The 20,715-nt window shown below is 46.1% G+C and overlaps 1 protein-coding gene across 3 annotated transcripts in view; it reads right to left on the bottom strand.

Moving 5' to 3' along the window:
- TRPT1 (tRNA phosphotransferase 1) overlaps positions 1-20,400 on the bottom strand; it is a 322,090-nt gene extending 301,690 nt beyond the window's left edge. For 2 of the 3 annotated variants that reach the window (XM_068259618.1, XM_068259616.1), the window contains exons 1-2: positions 19,940-20,109; positions 7,631-7,708 (exon numbers count right to left, since the gene is read on the bottom strand). Coding sequence is in view for 2 of the 3 variants with exons in the window: in XM_068259616.1 (XP_068115717.1) it covers positions 7,631-7,708; positions 19,940-19,942 (81 nt within the window). In the remaining variant the exon portion in view is untranslated. Of the gene's footprint in view, positions 1-7,630; positions 7,709-19,939; positions 20,110-20,261 lie in introns of those variants that run through there. The other variant, XM_068259617.1, reaches the window with a different exon arrangement.
- Positions 20,401-20,715: the final 315 nt, after the last annotated feature.

Raw genomic sequence — 20,715 nt, 5'->3', positions numbered from 1 at the left:
CTCCCTCTGAGATTTGTGGATAGTTAAATCCCATAGTATGCTGCCATGGAAGCACCAGGGAATTTGGAAAATTTAAAATACTTACCTAAGGAAATTTTCCTTTCCTGGTGCAATTCCATGGCAGCATGCGAACCCACCCAGATGGGAGGACGATAGTTACAAGAATGGTGGTCTATGCTTCATCAATCATTTTATAGTTAATATGTCCAATGGGGTTAAGGGGCGGGCCTGTAACCCATAGTATGCTGCCATGGAATTGCACCAGGAAAGGAAAATTTCCTTAGGTAAGTATTTTAAATTTTCCAAAATAGTGTGTTTTTTCACCCTAACTGCAATCTTATTGGAAAAGAAAACTTCTTTTTTTATCTGCTTCCCTGCCTTACTAGTCACTTCGCTTAGTAAAGATGGCAAAGTGGCTTTATACAGCAGCACAGGCAACCGCCATGCTGCAAGATGACAGCAGCAGCGGCGAAGGGGAAGAAATTGAGGAGTCAGATAGTGACTGGCTGCCTTCAGCGGACACTGACTCTCTTTCAGAGAGCGACTCAGAATCTGACATCTCAGAGTCTGATGATGAGCAACCAACATCCCAACGTGCCATCAGAGAGGAGAGATATGATAGTGACACCGACACTGCACCAAAAGGGGAATCACTAGTAGCTACCACCAGCCATGAGAACGTCAGAGGTCAGAGGGCTGCCAGTCCAAGGCAGAGCATGCCAGCGAGGGCAGCACAGCTACCCTATGAGCTCAGTCACCCCCAGTGGTCACCCTCTAATATGGAGGTCCCTACTATCCCTCCCTTTACAGCCAGGAGTGGAATTCTAGTGGAGACTGCCAATATGCAGCCAATAGATTTTTTTTAGTCTGTTCATGCCAGAGACCTTCCTTCAATATATTTGCGAACAGACAAATATATACGCCCACCAAAGCATTGTGGAAAATACCACCTCACATTTTGCAGCAAACTGGATACCCACAAGTATCCCTGAGCTAAAGGTCTTCTTGGGCTTGACCTTCAACATGGGCCTTTGTCATAAACCAGAGCTACACCACTACTGGTCCAATGACCCCATTCACTGTATGCCCATTTATTCTGCCACCATGCCTAGACTTCGGTACCAAACATTGCTTACCTGCATGCACTTCGTCAACAATGACGAGCAACTCCCCTCTGACGACCGAGCCTATGACCGGCTATTCAAATTGCGGCCCCTCGTCAATCATTTTAATAAGACCTTCCAGGAGACCTATATACCATCACAACAAATCGCAACAGATGAGTCCCTAGTCCCATTCCATGGAAGACTAGGGATCAAGCAATACATACCCAGCAAGCGGTCACGTTATGTAGCTCTACAAGCTGTGTGAGAGCGGGAGTGGATACACCTTTTCATTTAAGATCTATGAGGGAAAGGACAGCTTGATCGAGCCAGCTGGATGCCCTCCCTACATGGGTACTAGTGAAAGAATTGTCCTTGACTTGCTGAACCCTCTACTCCATCAAGGGTACCACCTGTACGTGGACAATTTTTACAGCAGCATCCCTTTATTTAAATATTTATTTTCTGCTCAGACACCAGCCTGCGGGACTGTTAGGGCAAACAGGAAAGGCCTGCCACCGCAGGTCCTGACTAAAAAGTTTACAAGTAGGGAGACCTACAGCAACCGGAATAATGAACTGCTGGCCCTAAAATTTAAGGACAAAAGGGATGTCTACATTTGACCACAATCCAGTCGTGTCTCATAGAGTGACCGTCACCAAACCAGTGGCTATTGTGGACTACAACAGATTCATAGGGGCAGTAGATTTGGCCGACCAGGTGCTTGCTCCATACAGGATTGACAGAAAAAGGAAGGCCTGGTATAAAAAGGTGGCACTGTTTCTGATGCAGGTTTCCATCCATAATGCCTTTCTCATTGTGAGACAACGCGGAAGAGCCGCCGCCATGACCCAGCGGCAGGCGGCTCTTTCCGCGCACGGACGCGCCACACACGGAGAGGCAGCCGCCTCCCCTCAGCATGAGGCGGCTGTCTCCGTGCAGGCGTCTGCGGAGCACGGAGAAACCGCCGCGTTGGACGCGGCGGCTAGTGCCCATACCCCCGCTGCGGAGACACCGCAGAGCGGGGCTGCTGTGGCTGGGACTCGTAGTCCCTCAGGTTTCAGATTGACACGCGCGTGCGCGCACTCAGGCAGGATTTATGACACTTAGTAAGGAGTCAGCTGACCAGGCTGGTCAGCTGACTCTAGCTCCACTTCTCATTGGTCCAGCACTTAGGGAGGTGCTGGGGGGACACCTGTGCATATATACTGCTACCTGGTCATTCCTCTGGTGTCTGGCGTTGCGATCACATATGTGGGAGCACCCAGATCCGTAGTCAGATCCGCAAGTGTGCCGGGACCAGCTGGAGCTGTAATCCTACACTTAGCTAGATTCTGTTGATAGCTAAAGTACTAGTTTGATTGTGATTATCTGTTATGACCTATTGCCTGCTCGACACTTCTCCTGAACTCTGATCTTGTACCTCGATATTTCTGATACTCTGTTGCCGAACCCCGGCTCGTTCCTAGACTCTGCTTCTGCCTCCTGATTTTGTACCCTGATATATCTGATATCCCGTTGCCGAACCCTGCCTGTACTTTGACTCTGCCTTTGCCTCCTGATCTTGTACTTTATCTGTCCGTGTGTGTACTACCTGGCTTGTCCGACCTCGAGAACCGACCTTACTGTTGGAGGCGGTTCCTCGTTCTGTTAGTGACCCTTCCGCCAGAGGGTTACTTTCAGTATATCCTTCCTGCTGGCAGCCTGACTCCTCCCGTCTTGGAGAGCTCAGGTTTGCGGAAGGAATCTGTACAGTACGCCTTGCTGTACTGTGGCCTAGTCCTCTAAGTGTTACTGTTACACCTAAACACTAAACTCTACTCAGGTGAACAGAGGTTAGCGAGTATATTGGATTATCGGTGATACTGCAGATCACTTATAATCTGGTATACATCTGTATTCCCCGTGATACTGCAGATCACCGGTAATCAGATCCTCTCTGTGCTTCACCGATCGTTACACTCATCTACAAGAAAGCAGGCAACTAGGGCACTTTCCTCAAATTTCAGGAGCAGGTGATAACATCACTCATATTCCAGTCTGGGCAACCTGCCATGAACCCAGACCTACTCGTTTCTGAAGATGTGATCCGACTTCACACAAGGTATTTTCCTGCCCCACTTCCCCCTACTACATCAAAGCAGCATCCACAAAAACGATGCAAAGTTTGCAGCAGAAATGGAGCAAGAAAGGACACAAGATACCATTGTCCTCTGTGTCCATCAAAAGCAGCATTGTGCCTTGTTCCTTGCTTTGAAGTGTATCATACAGTCTTCCGCTATTAGATTTTTTTTTTTTTATCTTAACTCTGTTAGGTTTGGTTCACACTGCAATATTTTTTTAAGTGTTAGTTGAAAAGCTGAGTGATTTTAAAAGCTCTTGCTAATGCATTGCTAGGAATGATTTTTATAAAATCACACTGCTCAAGTGAGAACACACATATGGCATTACATTCGCAAGCGCTAGTGTACCAGAACTGTATTACAGTAAAGGTTTTATACATACCTGGGGCTTCCTCCTGCCCCATGCGCACAGATCGCTCCCACACCACCGTCCTCAGTCTTCTCCATCTTCTGTACCGGGTCCTGTTAGTTCAGCCAGTCGCGGCCAGTCTGCGCAGGAGAAGAGCACCCTCTATGTATCTCTCCAGCGGCTACTGGAGAGATATGCAAAGAGCGCACTTCACTTACGTCAGACTGGCCGCGATTGGCTGAACTAACGGGACCCGGTACAGAAGACGGAGAAGACTGAGGACGGTGGTGTGGAGCGATCCGTGCGCATGGGGCAGGAGGAAGCCCCAGGTATGTATAAAACCTTTACTTTAATACAGCTCTGGTACACTAGCGCTTGCGAATTTAATGCTATATGTGTGTTCTCACTTGAGCAGTGTGATTTTATCAAAATCATTCATAGCAATGCATTAGCAAGAGCTTTTTAAATCACTCAGCTTTTCAACCAACACTTAAAAAAATATTGCAGTGTGAACTAACCCTTAGGGGGTTTTTTTGTTGTTGTTTTTTTTTCCTCTTTCACTGAACATTTTGTTTTTTTTACTGGTCTTTACTTGACCTTCCGCATGTGACCTCTGGCATGACTGACTGACTGGAATCTGACCATTCGATTAGCTACCAACCACCATCTGACCACTGGCATGGCTACCAACCACCTTCTGACCACTGGCATGGCTACCAACCACCTTCTGACCACTGGCATGGCTACCAACCACCTTCTGACCACTGGCATGGCTACCAACCACCTTATAACCACTGCCATGGCTACCAACCACCTTCTAACCACTGGCATGGCTACCAACCACCACCTGACCACTGGCTTGGCTACCAACCACCTTCTGACCGCTGGCATGGCTACCAACCACCTTCTGACCTCTGACATGGCTGCCGAACACCCTCTGATCTCTGACCATCTTCTGGCTTCCACGTGTCAACAGCTTCTTCAATCGTGAGTACCACTGTGTTTGTTTTTATGTTTAGAGACGTTGCTGTACTCCCATGTAGTATGAGAGCTTGCCCACACAATCTGTTAGCCCTCATACTATATGGATGTGGTAAAATTGACCAATCATTGGCCAAACAAAATTTAATGTTCACTTTAATTCTAACTGTTTGACTATGTATAGGATATATCATTTTAACCCGTGACAAGCAAAATAATAGAATTTGGGGTGTATTATTGTTGAGGCCTATGTTATATGCATTGTTTTTTTGCACCGAAGTGAAAACAACTGTAAAAAAATAGCATTTTCAAAGTTATGGTGCAATTTTAGCAAAACCAGATTTGTCAAACTGTTACACAATATGTATATCTGAGTAGGCCTGGGTCTCTAGTTTTCAGAATGGTGACATTTGTGACCTGTATAGAATGTTCTGAGACTCCAGGGACTTTGCTAAAAAAGAAAGACTATTACTTTTGATGCAAAAAATGGCCTTGAAAAATCCAATAGTGCTACTTGTAGTTAACAGTGTGCCGTGTGCCCAAGAAGTTATCTAACTACGTATATGATATATAATTTTAATCGTGACAAGCAAGAGAATAGAATTTGGGGTGTATTATTGTTGAGGCCTATGTTATATGCATTTTTTTTTTTGCGCTGAAGTGAAAAAGAAAACTGTAAACAATGAGCATTTTCAAAGTTATGGTGCAATTTTAGCAAAAACAGATTTGTCCAAATGTTACACAATATGTGTATCTGAGTAGGTCTGGGTCTCTAGTTTTCAGAATGGTGACATTTGTGATCTGCATCGAATGTACTGAGACTCCAGGGGCTTTGCTAAGAAAGAAAGACTATTACTTTTGGTGCAAAAAATGGCCTTGAAAAAGCCAATGAAGCTACTTGTGGTTAACAATCTGCTGTGTGCACAAAAAGCTATCTGAGTATGTATATAGGGTATCATTTTAACCGTGAGAAACAACAGAATATAATTTGGGATATATTATGGCTGAGGCATAGGTCATGTGAATTCTTTTTAGTCACAAACTGAATCAAAAGTAATAAAATTGTTGTTTTCCTATACTGTGTTCCAAAATAAAATACTTGTAAAAAAAAAAAAAAGTGACAGAATTGAAAAGAGAATACCAAAAAGTTACCTCAGGGACTCTGCTTTATAAATATGTATGCCATGAGGGTGTATTACTGTTAACTTTGCAAATAAGAGTAACGATTGGTGTCAGCAACACAGATTTTTCTGATTATTGGTGATCTGCAGTATCACCAATAATACAGATGCTATACCTGATTATGTGGTGATCTGCAGAATCACCAATAATACTAGTATAGCTAGACACAGGACACCTAATGTGGTATTGTGTTTGGTGCAAAGGTAATTGGAGAAGTTATCTCCCGAGGAGTGGGAGATACAGACAATACTGCAGCCAAGGATCCCCTGAGGGGCAGGGGATTCAGACTGCACTGCAGCCAGTGGACACCTGAGAAGCAGGGACCACTGAAGGTGTTTGAGAGTATGATCACCTGAAGAGCAGGTGATCAAGACTAGGCTATAGCCTAGGATCCCCTGAGGAGCAGGGAATACAGACTGTACTGCAGCCAAGAATTCCCTGAGGAGCAGGGAATTCAGATTGTACTGCAGCCAGTGGACACCTGAGGAGCAGGGACCACTGACTGTGCTGCAAGGGTGGTCACAGGTGGAATGAGTGATTATGACTGTACTACAGCCAAGGATTCCCTGAGGAGCAGGGAATCGGACTGTACTGCAGCCAGTGGACTCCGGAGGAGCAGGGACCACTGACTGTGCTGCAAGATGATCTCCTGAGGAGCAGGTGATCAACAGACTCTGCTTGCAGCTAACAGGCACCTGAGGAGCAAGTGTCACAGACAGTACAGCAAGACTGATCACTTAAGGGTTAGGTGACAGCACTTAAGAATTCCCTCACTAGTGGCAAGACCCACTAGTGAGGGCAGAAAGGTCAGACAAGCAAGGTCAGCAACGAACGGACAGATATAGTACAGAGGCAGAAGACTGAATCGGTATCCAGGTACAGGCAGTGTCGGCAACAGTTATCAGATAGGCAGAAGTACCGAATCAGTAAGCAAGAGAGTAGTCAGGAAGGCGAGAGATCATAACAGATAACAGTAGTAATATAGCAATATCCTAGTCTAGGTGTGAAGTCCTTGGTTTCAACACCTGGGAACTAGACTAACAGATGAACAGTAGCAATATAGCAATATCCTAATCTAGGTGTGAAGTCCTTGGTTTCAACACCTGGGAACTAGACTAAAGAATGGTACACAAGTCTTACAATACAATAGTACTTAAAGCTATCAACAGAATCTGACTAAGTGTGAATTCCCAGCTCCGGCTGGTTCTAAACACACTGTAAGATCTGATCAGCTGACTCCCCTTTTACTTGCATAAAGGTCCTGTCGCCTGGCGCGCGCGTAGCTCTAAATCTGTGTGCACTAGAAGGACCAGGCGAACCAGCAGCATGTAGCTGCGCGGCAGAAGCCGCCGGCTGGAACGCGGAGATGGCCGCCATGCCGCTTGCCTATGCGGCGGCATCTCCGCTATTTTTTACAAAGAGCTTGTAATAACTGATAGAGTAAAATGAGAAAACAAAAAAACATACATCTTGATTTCCAAATAATATATTGTTGCCATACATTGTACTAGGAACATAATTTAAATGTTGGGATAACCAGGTAACCAGGACAAATTAGCAAATTAAATGTGTGGGCTTTACCTATGGTAACATTGTTTATTTTAAAACTATAGTGGATGGAAATTGAGAAATAGTGTATTTTTTTTTTTGATGAGGGGGTGCTCTTTTTCCCTTTAAAATGCATAGAAAATAAAGTAATTACTAAAAACAAATACTACCACCAAAAAGCCTAATTGGTGGCGAAAAAAAACAAGCTATAGATCATTTAGTTGTGATTAGTAGTGCTAAAATTATTGGGGAATGATTGGGAGGAGTGCTGACAGGTGACAAATGTTCTGGTTTTTAAGAGAAAAAACCTGTGGTAGGGAAGTGGTTAAAACTCTTTCATTTACCTCATTTACTCGTCCTCTCCTACGATTGGAGTGCAATCTATTCATATTTATCAGGTTCTCTGTAGTAAAAACAAATTCCTGTAAACAAATAACAAAAGCATTAAAGACGACATGCTATGTAAAAAATAAATATTTTTAGTCAAAGCTGTGTCCTAGAATTCACAGGAATGCAGAAACGCGGCAGCAACTCATTAGTGTGCAACCATGCTTTACAATCGGTCAATAAATTTGAAATTATTTATATTTGCTAGAGGACAGTTGATAAAATAAAACAAGATGATTGATAAAATAAAAATAATACTGTAACAGGTGTCCTGTCTGTTCAGACTACCCGTCTGAAATAGCTACTTTGTGCACTGCGCATGCGTGGGCATGCACACATCCATCAGCTCTTCAAAGGAGGGGGGAGGGTCGCCCCTTTTAGCTACTTTTCTGGGTCAGAACGGCTTCTGCAGATGAGTGTGGTCTGCAGCCGTATCCTCAGTGGTTTCACTGTTTTGATCCTCTCTCCCTCCTGAACAGGGTGGATAGCCTTTGTCCATTCCTGCCTTTGTGTTGATCCTATTCTAGCCTGCCATTCCTAGTCAGTGCTGTGTCCAGTGCAGTTTCTAGGCTAAAATGCACCCAGGGCGAGGGTGTAAAAATTGCGCCCCCCCCCTCCCCGAAGCAAGGTATGGGTGCCCGCAGTATAGGTTAGCCAGGTCTAGTTGCACTCAGTATAGATTCCCCCAGAATAGGTACCTCAGTATAGGTAGCCAGCTATAGGTCCCCCCAGTATAGGTAGCCAGGCATAGGTGAGCCAGTATAGTAGCCCCCGGTATAGGTTAGCCAGGTAGGTGCCTCCAATACAGGTAGCCAGTAGAGTTGCCCCCAGTATAGGTTAGATAGGCAGGCGTCCCCAGTATAAGTTAGATAGGTAGGTGCCCCCAGTACAGGTTAGCTAGGTGGGCGCCTCTAATATAGGTAGCCAGAATAGTTGCCCCCAGTATAGGTTAGATAGGTAGATGCCCCCAGTATAGGTTAGTTAGGTAGGTGCCTCCAATATAGGTAGCCAGTATAGTTGTCACCTGTATAGGCTAGCTAGGTAGGTAGGTGCCCCCAATACAGGTTAGATAAGTTAATGCTTCCACTATAGGTTAGATAGGTAGCTGCTCCCACTATAGGTTAGATAGGTAGCTGCCCCCCAGTATAGGTTAGGTAGCTGCCCCCCAGTATAGGTTAGATAGGTAGCTGCCCCCCAGTATAGGTTAGATAGGTAGGTGCCTCCCATTATAGGTTAGATTAGGTAGCTGCCCCTCAGTATAGGTTAGATTAGGTAGGTGCCCCCCAGTATAGGTTAGATAGGTAGGTGCCCGCCAGTATAGGTTAGATAGGTAGGTGCCCCCAGGACAGGTTAGATAGGTAGGTGCCCCCCAGTATAGGTTAGATAGGTAGGTGCCCCCCAGTATAGGTTAGATAGGTAGCTGCCCCCAGTATAGGTTAGATAGCTGCCCCCCAGTATAGGTTAGATTAGGTAGCTGCCCCCCAGTATAGGTTAGATTAGGTAGCTGCCCCCCAGTATAGGTTAGATTAGGTAGGTGCCCCCCCCAGTATAGGTTAGATTAGGTAGCTGCCCCCCAGTAGAGGTTAGATTAGGTAGGTGCCCCCCAGGATAGGTAGCTGCCCCAGTATAGGTTAGATTAGGTAGCTTCCCCCTCAGTATAGGTTAGATTAGGTAGCTGCCCCCTCAGTATAGGTTAGATTAGGTAGCTGCCTCCTTAGTATAGGTTAGATTAGGTAGCTGCCCCCTCAGTATAGATTAGATTAGGTAGCTGCCCCCTCAGTATAGGTTAGATTAGGTAGCTGCCCCCTCAGTATAGGTTAATTAGGTAACTGCCCCCTCAGTATAGGTTAGATTAGGTAGCTGCCCCCCAGTATAGGATAGATTAGGTAGGTGCCCCCCAGTATAGGTTAGATAGGTAGGTGCCCCCTCAGTATAGGTTATATTAGGTAGCTGCCCCCTCAGTATAGGTTAGATTAGGTAGCTGCCCCCCAGTATAGGTTAGATTAGGTAGGTGCCCCCCAGTATAGGTTAGATAGGTAGGTGCCCCCCAGGATAGGTTAGATAGGTAGCTGCCCCCCAGTATAGGTTAGATTAGGTAGGTGCCCCCTCAGTATAGGTTAGATTAGGTAGGTGCCCCCCAGGATAGATTAGATAGGTAGCTGCCCCCCAGTATAGGTTAGATTAGGTAGGTGCCCCCTCAGTATAGGTTAGATTAGGTAGGTGCCCCCCCCCCCCCCCCAGTATAGGTTAGATTAGGTAGGTGCCCCCCAGGATAGGTTAGATAGGTAGCTGCCCCCCAGTATAGGTTAGATTAGGTAGCTGCCCCAATATAGGTTAGGTAGGTGCCCCCCTGGAGGGGGGAGTCGCAGCCGCGGGGAGGGCAGCCCGACCATTCCCTCCCTCTCCCCGGGCCGCCCTCCGTGTGATCTCCCCTCCAACTGCAGAGTAATGTGCAGGGAAGCGCTATAGAAAACTACTCACCTCCCTGGTTCCAATCGCTGCTCTCTCGCCGCCAGTCTCATCTCTCCATAGACACTGATACACACACACATGCTGCTTCCGGCTAAACAGGAAGCAGCGTGTGTGTGTATCAGTGTCTATGGAGAGATGAGACTGGCGGCGAAAGAGCAGCGATTGGAACCAGGGAGGTGAGTAGTTTTCTATAGCGCTTCCCTGCGCATTACTCTGCAGTCGGAGGGGAGATCGCACAGAGGGCGGCCCGGGGAGAGGGAGGGAGAGGTCGGGCTGCCCTCCCCGTGGCTGCGACTCCCCCCTCCATCACAGTGCCCCCCTCCCAGCAGTGCTCAGAGCAGCTGCATGGGCCGCACGGCTGTAGAAACGGCCATGGCTGTGTCCTATAGCTATTCTAGCCTGCCTATCAATCCAGGCCTGCATTTTGGCTATACTGCAGCCACCTATTACTAGCTACACCTATCCTTGGCTACCTATATTGCGACCACCTATTACTGCCTACACCTATCCCTGGCTACCTATACCGTGACCACCTATTACTGCTTACACCCAATCCCTGGCTACCTATACCGCAGCCACCGATTACTGCTTACACCAATCCCTGGCTACCTATACAGCAGCCACCGATTACTGCCTACACCTATCCCTGGCTACCTATACTGCGACCACCTATGACTGCCTTCATCCATCCCTGCCTACCTATACTGCAGCCACCGATTACTGCCTACACCTATCCCTGGCTACCTATACTGCGACCACCTATGACTGCCTTCATCCATCCCTGCCTACCTATACTGCAGCCACCGATTACTGCCTACACCTATCCCTGGCTACCTATACTGCAGCCACGATTACTGCCTACACCTAACCCTGGCTACCTATACTGCAGCCACCTATTACTGCCTACACCTATCCCTGGCTACCTATACTGCGGCCACTTACTACTGCCTACCTATACTGCAGCCACTGATTACTGCCTACACCTAACCCTGGCTACCTATTACTGGCTGCAGGACAGGAGAAAGCAGGCTGGCACTTGCAAAGTTCAAAGCATAAAAATAGCTTTATTTGATCCGGCTGTTAGATTTGAAACGTATGAAGCATAAATCACATATATGAGATTGCTTACCCTTCTGTTGATGGCTGCGGGGCAGTGTGGGGGCAGTGGGGTCGCCTAACGACCGTTTCGCTCCTTGAGCGTCTTCAGAGGCTACTGCGCACGTCAAAACGCCGGATCATGGCTAATTTTAATAGGGAATTACTCCCTGTAAGTGTGACGTGCTGGACCTCGCCGCCCACCCTACTTCCGGCAGATGCCCCGTCCCATGACGTCGGCAATCAGGAAGTGGAGCGTTCTGGCTTCATGCATTCCAGTAAGTGGTAGTGCATGAGTATTCCAGAGCCACAAGGTGGCGCCAAAGGATAACAAATGACTTAATTGTGCAGATCCGTCTGGAAAAACTACATGCCATTAAAGAACAAGCGACACCCATGCTAAGAAATAAAAAAACCCTATATAAGTAGATAAATACTACTTCTACTTACATAACAGATGTATTGTGCTATCCAGGTAATGATTCCTGTGAATTTTACAAAGGAAAAGCAGAGAATCCTACTCTAGGCAGTGTCCATCTTGCCAAGCTAATGCTGACATCATATCCCCCCTGACTCTCCCCCCCCCCCCCCCTCCTTTCTCTTGCTCATTGTGTATTCATTAGCTGCCCTCCTCCCAGAGTCTTTTTTTTAAATTTACACATCCAATCACTGAGTCACCTCAGCCTTGCTTGTAAACACAAGTGATCAGCTAGGCAGGGAAATAAAAGGAAGAGGGGGAATATAATATAGATAAAAAGAACTCCCAGCATTCAACTTTTTGGCACTGTTTGGCACTAGGGCCAGTGCTCCTAAAGTATGTGATAACTCCAAACCATAACAGCAAAAAAAGTTTTGAATGCAGGATTAACATCTTTATCACTTAATACACTCAGACCAGTTGCTGTTGAAATTTGCTTTTTATGGTGACAATACTGCTTTAACAGGACTGCACAGAGGGTGGCTCTCACATTGTTAGATTTGTAGATTTGGATTTGGATTTTTTCTTTCTCACTAAACAATAAAAACCATCATTTAAAACTGCATTTTGTGTTCAATTATGTTATCTTTGACTAATAGTTAACGGTTTTTGATGCGCAGAAACATTTAAGTGTGACAAACATGCAAAAGAATAAGAAATCAGGAAGGGGTCAAATAGTTTTTCACATCACTGTATTTGTCTGTTTTTCAATACATTTATTTGATTTTTTTACTATTTATTTCTTCCCCCTCTTTCAACCCCCCCCCCCCCCGCCAGCCAATCAGCGTGATCGGCTGTCATAGGCTTCAGCCTATGACACAGCCGATTACTGTCAGGTCTCCCAGGGGGACAGCCGTGTCACACGGCTGTCCCCAGTACAGCTCTGCTGCAGATCGCAGCACTGTACAGTGTTTATAGATGGCGTTTTGGGAGACTGAAGGCGGAGCTCCGTTCCACCTACCAAGCAGGAGATGCGTGCGATCTCCTGCAAACTGCAGCCCCAGGACTTTACGCCGATCAGCGTTAGGCGGTCCTGGGGCTGCCGCTGCTTCCACGTCCATCGGCGTGACGCAGTTATAGAGTAGTTAAGCTTAGTTACAATTGTATTTGCGGGCCACAACCTGCTTCCTTTACATGGAGGCATAACTGCAGCTCTGGAGCCAGGGAGGCGAGTGATTGTTAAACTGCTAAAAATCTCCCTGGCAGCATGATTTTTTTTCCAGGTTTTAGGGTCTGAAAGGGTGCAAAAAAATTGTACCCCTTTTAGACCGTAAAATCCGGAAATAATCATACCGCCAAGGGGGTTAAGGACAAGAAAAGGAGATAATATTCATTTGTGTGCTTAGTTGTAGGGCTGTGCAGCAACCTGACAAGCTACACAGGCCTGTGTTGTGAAAAATGGCCTGGTCACCAGGGGGGTGTAATCCTGTGGTCCTGAAGTGGTTAAAAACAAAGGTAGTACCAATCCAACGAGGTTTGGTTTTTGCTCCTATGGCTAAAAAGGGGCCTTAAAAACAAAGGTAGCACAATCCACCGAGGGTTAACATAGCTAGGGTGACCATATTTTGATTTCCAAAAAAAGAGGACGATCACAACAGCATGTGGGCTTGGTCATGGGTGGGGCCAAATATACAAGACCTTAGCAGTGTGCTGTCCAACTTCGCGAGCATGGAGGGCCGTTTTTTTTTTCCAGACCACATGGTGGTGGAGGGCCGGCCGACCACAAAATGCAATCAGATTCCCAGAAGATTTCCCCACAAAATGCAATAAAATCACACAGGCAGGTGACAAATGACAATCATGCTGAGAACTCCAGAGAAGACTGTAAAAACCATGCTAGTTAAGCACAATGATTTAGTATTCTGGCTGAACTGGATGGCTGTATGTCTTCTGTTCAACCTAAAACTGTAACTGCTGAGAAAAGACAAGTTAAACATGCTGTACTGCATAGAATTGCATGATTTAAGAGTGTTGCATAATAAGTACCTCTGAATATGTTTTGATGTTCATATAGTTATGTTTTGACATTTAATTGTTTGTGAACATGAGTGATACTCACAAAACCTGCCTTACACTATGTCCTCTGACACTTTGTTTTCAGCTGTATGCTCCTTTTTGATTGGCCTGATGAAGCGGGATTGAGCCCGTGAAACGCGTTGCCTATTTTTACTGTGGAGTATAAATACATTGTTGTTTGACTGTTGATGCCACAGTCCTTCCTTTGTTTCCTTTGTCTGCATGGATGGGATAGGCCCACCACTGCCCCATCGGTTTTAAGCTCGTTTAAGTGACTTTTATTCTATTGGCGCCTCTGGAAAGCTTCTACATATTGCTAAGTCCACCCTTGGTGGAGGGTTGTACCCATCTTCTTCCCATCTACAGAGAGCGACTTTTAATCCTGAGTGGGGTCAGGTTAATCTCCCCACCTGCCTTCACAGTGGTTGCCTAATGGTACCCTGGTTTGTCAGTATTAAATTGTTATATTACTCATTATTAATTATCATCTATACAATATCACACTATTGGGCTCTTGGTGTCCCCCCTCCCTTTATGGATATCTCAGTGATTTAACTGAACACTTTGGGGTTAATTTAAGCTAACAAAGGTGTTTGTGATGAAGTGCAGGAAAACAGGAGACCCTGCCAGTCTCTCACACAAGTCAGAAAGCAGCCCTCCTGGAGTCCAGGGACTGTCAAAAACTTTTCAACTTTAACGCCTTATCCACACATGCAGTCATTATAACAATGGGGAGAGACCAGACAGATATTTGCCCAGAGACCCTCCAGGCAAGCTCTGCATCATGCTGTGCATATTTACAAGCTTGCCTGCCCTCTAATTGCACTTTTATCAGCTAGCCCAGTGTTTCACATTGCCTTACAACAACAAACCTGAATACACCAGACCTGCACTAAATCACTGAATGAAAGGCTGCCTGGGGGGAGATTGCCCCCTTCCCCCCTGGCCAGTCTGTGCTTGACTCACACACTGAACAAAGCAGCTCGCTCTGTGTTCAGCTCTCTTCACCCGGACATTTCAAAAACCCGGGAGGACGGCCCGGACAGGTCGTAAAAAGTGGACCTGTCCGGGCAAAAGAGGACACCTGGTCAGCCTAAACATAGCAAATACCACTGTCAGATTTTGCTCCTATGGCTCAAAAGTGGCATAAAAACACAGATAGCACACATTTTGCTCCTTTGGCCAAAACACACCTTAAAAAACAACAACACAGGTAGCACTATCCACTGAGGCTTAAAGAGAACCTGTAACAAAAAAAGGTACTCACCTCGGGAGCGGGAAGCCTCAGGGTCCCAATGAGGCTTCCCCCACCCCTGTAGCTGCAGGCAATCCAGCACTGGCTCCTCCGAAGTGTCCGGCAATCCTCCCTCAACAAGCCTGACAAGCGCTGATTTATTTATCTTTCCTGGCTCCAGTGGGGGCGCTGTTGCCGCTCTCCGCACGGAGATAGGCGGAAATAGCCTGACACTTGCACCTGCGCATTAGAGCGGCCCGACAGTGATCTCCGAGCGGAGAGCCGATACTGCGCCTGCACTGCAACTGGGAAGGTAAATATTTACATCCCTGCTGTTCGGGTAGCTTTATCGCCGCCGCCGTGGGACCGAGGAGGACGAGGGAAACCTCAATAGTATCCGGAGGCTTCCTCCACCCAAGGCGAGTACCCCACTGGGGAGGTTTTTTTGTTACAGGTTTTCTTTAAGATGCCAAATACCACTTTCGGATTTTGCTCCTATGGCTAAAAAGTGCATTAAAAACACAGGTAGCATAATCCACCGAGGGTTAACATGCCAAAAGTGCCTTAAAAACACTATGCCTGGAAAGTGCATTAACCACTTCCCGACCGCCGCATGTACAAATGGCGGCCAGGAAGTGGATCCCGCAAGGACCGCCACATATACAATTGGCGGCGGTCCTTGTACGGGCATGGGCGGAGCGATCGCGTCATTCGTGACGCAATCCTCCACCGGGGACTGGCTCCGCCCACCTCGCGCTGTAACCCGCCGGCCGTTCGGAAGCGCCAGCGGGTTACTAGCACCTGGATCGCCGCATACAAAGTGTATTATACAGGCTGCCTCCTGCCCTGGTGGTCCCAGTGTCCGAGGGACCACCAGGGCAGGCTGTAGCCACCCTAGTCTGCACCCAAGCACACTGATTCCCCCCCCCCTGCCCCCTGATCGCCCACAGCACCCCTCAGACCCCTCCCTGCCCACCCCCCAGACCACTGTTTGCACCCAATCACCCCCCTAATCGCCCATCAATCACTCCCTGTCACTATCTGTAAACGCTATTTTTTTAATGCCCTAAACTGCCCCCTGCTCCCTCCTGATCACCCCCCCCCCACCCCTCAGATTCTCCCCAGACCCCCCCCCCCATGTGTACTGTATGCATCTATCCCCCTGATCACCTGTCAATCACCCATCAATCAGCCCCTAACTTGCCCCTTGCGGGCAATCTGATCACCCACCCACACCAATAGATCGCCCGCAGATCCGACGTCAGATCACCTCCCAAGTGCAGTGTTTACATCTGTTCTCTACCCTAAACACCCACTAATTACCCATCAATCACCCATCAATCACCCCTTATCACCACCTGTCACTGTTACCCATCAGATCAGACCCTAATCTGCCCCTTGCGGGCACCCAATCACCCGCCTACACGCTCAGATTGCCCTCAGACCCCCCCTTATCAATTCGCCAGTGCAATATTTACATCTGTTCTTCCCCGTAATAACCCACTGATCACCTGTCAATCACCCATCAATCACCCCCTGTCACTGCCACCCATCAATCACCCCCTGTCACTGCCACCCATCAATCAGCCCCTAACCTGCCCCTTGCGGGCAATCTGATCACCCACCCCCACCAATAGATCGCCCGCAGATCCGACGTCCGATCACCTCCCACGTGCATTGTTTACATCTGTTCTCTACCCTAAACACCCACTAATTACCCATCAATCACCCCCTGTCACTGCTACCCATCAGATTAGACCCCTATCTGCCCCTAGGGCACTCAATCACCCACCCACACCCTCAGAACGCCCTCATACCCCAGCCCTGATCACCTCGCCAGTGCATTGCTTGCATCTATTCCCCCCCTCTAATCACACCTTGAGACACCAATCAATCACCTCCTGTCACCCCCTAGCACACCTACCCATCAGATCAGGCCCTAATTTGCCCCGTGTGGGCTCCTGATCACTCGGCCAAACCCTCAGATCCCCCTCAGACCCCCTTCCAATCACCTCCCCAGTGCATTGATTGCATCTATTTTCCCCTCTAACCACCCCCTGAGACACCCATCAATCACCTCCTGTCACCCCCCTAGCACTCCTATCCATCAGATCAGGCCCAATACAACCTGTCATCTAAAAGGCCATCCTGCTTATGACCGGTTCCACAAAATTTGCCACCTCATAGACCACCTGTCATCAAAATTTGCAGATGCTTATACCCCTGAACAGTCATTTTGAGACATTTGGTTTCCAGACTACTCACGGTTTTGGGCCCAGAACCCCACAAGTGACCCCATTTTAGAAACAAGACACCCCAAGGTATTCTGTTAGGTGTATTACGAGTTCATAGAAGATTTTATTTTTTGTCAAGAGTTAGCGGAAATTGATTTTTATTGTTTTTTTTTCACAAAGTGTCATTTTTCACTAACTTGTGACAAAAAATAAAATCTTCTATGAACTCGCCATACACCTAACAGAATACCTTGGGGTGTCTTCTTTCTAAAATGGGGTCACTTGTGGGGTTCCTATACTGCCCTGGCACTTTAGGGGCCCTAAACCGTGAGGAGTAGTCTAGAAAACAAATGCCTCAAAATGACCTGTGAATAGAACGTTGGGCCCCTTAGCGCACCTAGGCTGCAAAAAAGTGTCACACATGTGGTACCGCCGTACTCAGGAGAAGTAGTATAATGTGTTTTGGGGTGTATTTTTACACATACCCATGCTGGGTGGGAGAAATCTCTCTGTAAATGGACAATTGTGTGTAAAAAAAATCAAACAATTGTCATTTACAGAGATATTTCTCCCACCCAGCATGGGTATGTGTAAAAATACACCCTAAAACACATTATAATACTTCTCCTGAGTACGGCGGTACCACATGTGTGGCACTTTTTTACACCCCAAGTACGCTAAGGGGCCCAAAGTCCAATGAGTACCTTTAGGATTTCACAGGTCATGTTGCAACATTTGGTTTCAAGACTACTCCTCACGGTTTAGGGCCCCTAAAGTGCCAGGGCAGTATAGGAACCCCACAAATGACCCCCATTCTAGAAAGAAGACACCCAAAGGTATTCCGTTAGGAGTATGGTGAGTTCATAGAAGTTTTTATTTTTTGTCACAAGTTAGCGGAAAATGACACTTTGTGAAAAAAAACAATTAAAATCAATTTCCGCTAACTTGTGACAAAAAATAAAATCTTCTATGAACTCACCATACTCCTAACGGAATACCTTGGGGTGTCTTCTTTCTAAAATGGGGTCATTAGTGGGGTTCCTATACTGCCCTGGCATTTTAGGGGCCCTAAACCGTGAGGAGTAGTCTTGAAACAAAAATGACCTGTGAAATCCTAAAGGTACTCATTGGACTTTGGGCCCCTTAGCGCAGTTAGGGTGCAAAAAAGTGCCACACATGTGGTACCGCCGTACTCAGGAGAAGTAGTATAATGTGTTTTGGGGTGTATTTTTACACATACCCATGCTGGGTGGGAGAAATCTCTCTGTAAATGGACAATTGTGTGTAAAAAAAATGAAACAATTGTCATTTACAGAGATATTTCTCCCACCCAGCATGGGTATGTGTAAATATACACCCCAAAACACATTATACTACTTCTCCTGAGGACCGGAATATCACATGTGTGGCACTTTTTTGCAGCCTAACTGCGATAAGGGGCCCAAAGTACAATGAGCACCTTTAGGCTTTACAGGGGTGCTTACAATTAGGCACCCCCCAAAATGCCAGGACAGTAAACACACCCCACAAATTACCCCATTTTGGAAAGTAGACACTTCAATGTATTCAGAGAGGAGCATAGTGAGTCCGTGGCAGATTTCATTTTTTTTGTCGCAAGTTAGCAGAAATGGAAACTTTTTTTTTTCTTTTTTGTCACAAAGTGTCATTTTCCGCTAACTTGTGACAAAAAAATAAAATCTTCTATGAACTCACCATGCCTCTCAGTGAATACTTTGGGATGTTTTCTTTCCAAAATGGGGTCATTTGGGAGGTATTTATACTATCCTGGAATTCTAGCCCCTCATGAAACATGACAGGTGGTCAGAAAAGTCATAGGTGCTTCAAAATGGGAAAAAAAAAAAATCACTTTTTGCACCATAGTTTGTAAACGCTATAACTTTTACCCAAACCAATCAATATAGGCTGAATGGGGTTTTTTTTTAATTAAAAACATGTTTGTCCACATTTTTCGCGCTGCATGTATACAGAAATTTTACTTTATTTGAAAAATGTCAGCACAGAAAGTTAAAAAAAATCATTTTTTTGACAAAATTCATGTCTTTTTTGATGAATATAATAAAAAGTAAAAATCGCAGCAGCAATCAAATAGCACCAAAAAAAAAGCTTTATTAGTGACAAGAAAAGGAGCTAAAATTCATTTAGATGGTAGGTTGTATGAGCGAGCAATAAACCGTGAAAGCTGCAGTGGTCTGAATGGAAAAAAAGGGTCTGGTCCTTAAGGGGGGTAAAGCCCACGGTCCTCAAGTGGTTAATAACTAAGGTAGAAAAAAGTGTGGAGTGATAGGTAACACCCCCTGGTGCGATCAGGCCCCTATTGAAATGCGCTCAGCTGCTCCCAGAAATACCACTGTGAAAACATAAGAAAAAAAGTGAGGGGCGCTTTGAGCTTGTTGAAGATACAAAGACCACTTCTACTAGGCAGGTCTCACCTGGTTGAATTGCGGCTGGCACAGCGTACACAGTGCTGAGGCTGTGTACGCTCTGCCAGCCGCAATTCAACCAGGTGAGAAGTGGTCTTTGTATCTATAACAAGCTCAAAGCGCCCCTCTCTTTTTTCTTATGTTAATAACTAAGGTAACACAATCCACATGCATTTCAGATTTCTCTACTCAAAAAACGAGGTTCAAAAACAGGTCGCTAAAAACCAAGAAATAAAAAGCAAACATTGTATTAACATGTTAAACGAAAACCAAAAACTTATTAAATAAATAATTACCATTGAATAAGATCTGTAACCTATCACTCAAGGTCAAGCAATTCATTATACAACTTATACAAAGGATTTGGTTTTTTGTTGCCACGGTAGCTAATTCAGACAGGGTAGCTTTTCCTGACTCACTATACTGTCTTATTTACTATGCTGTCTGATCTACTGGTAGCTAAATCAGACGAGGTAGCCTTTTCAGACACCACACAAGGAGGAATCGAGAGATCAGAGTGTTCACAAACTACTGCTGCACAAATTTAACTATTCAATTCAACAAAGATATATTAAAACTTCTAACAAGGGCTGACAGCTATAGAGCTACCAAACTTACCCTTCTCAAAACCTCACATTATTGGAGGGGTTTGTGAGAGCTTCCAGGTCATATGGATGCACAGTTGCCTGCTGGGTAATGTAGTTTAATATGTCCTGCAACACTTGCTGCAGTCCTATTCTGTTTGCAGGGGAGATAACTTTCATTGAATGTTTTGCCCTACATCAGTGATCTGCAAACTTGGTTTTCCAGCTGTTGAGGAACTACAAGTCCCACAATGCATTTGCCTTTATGAAACATGACTGTGGCTGTCTGACTCTTGCAATGCATTGTGGGACTTGTAGTTCCTTAACAGCTGGAGAGCCAAGTTTGCAGATCACTGCCCTACATAAACTGGTTTCAGCAGGAGTCAGAACCAAAACTAAACAGATTTGTAAAGCTAACTAATAATAATAATTATTATTATTATTATCCTATACAATAAAATGCAAGTGTCCCTGCCTCATCAACTGAA

The sequence above is a fragment of the Hyperolius riggenbachi genome, chromosome 11, assembly GCF_040937935.1.
Source record: "Hyperolius riggenbachi isolate aHypRig1 chromosome 11, aHypRig1.pri, whole genome shotgun sequence".
Lineage (NCBI taxonomy): Eukaryota > Metazoa > Chordata > Amphibia > Anura > Hyperoliidae > Hyperolius > Hyperolius riggenbachi.
The sequence above is the reverse complement of the archived record's forward strand: the minus strand, read 5'-3'. Positions and strand labels throughout refer to the sequence as shown.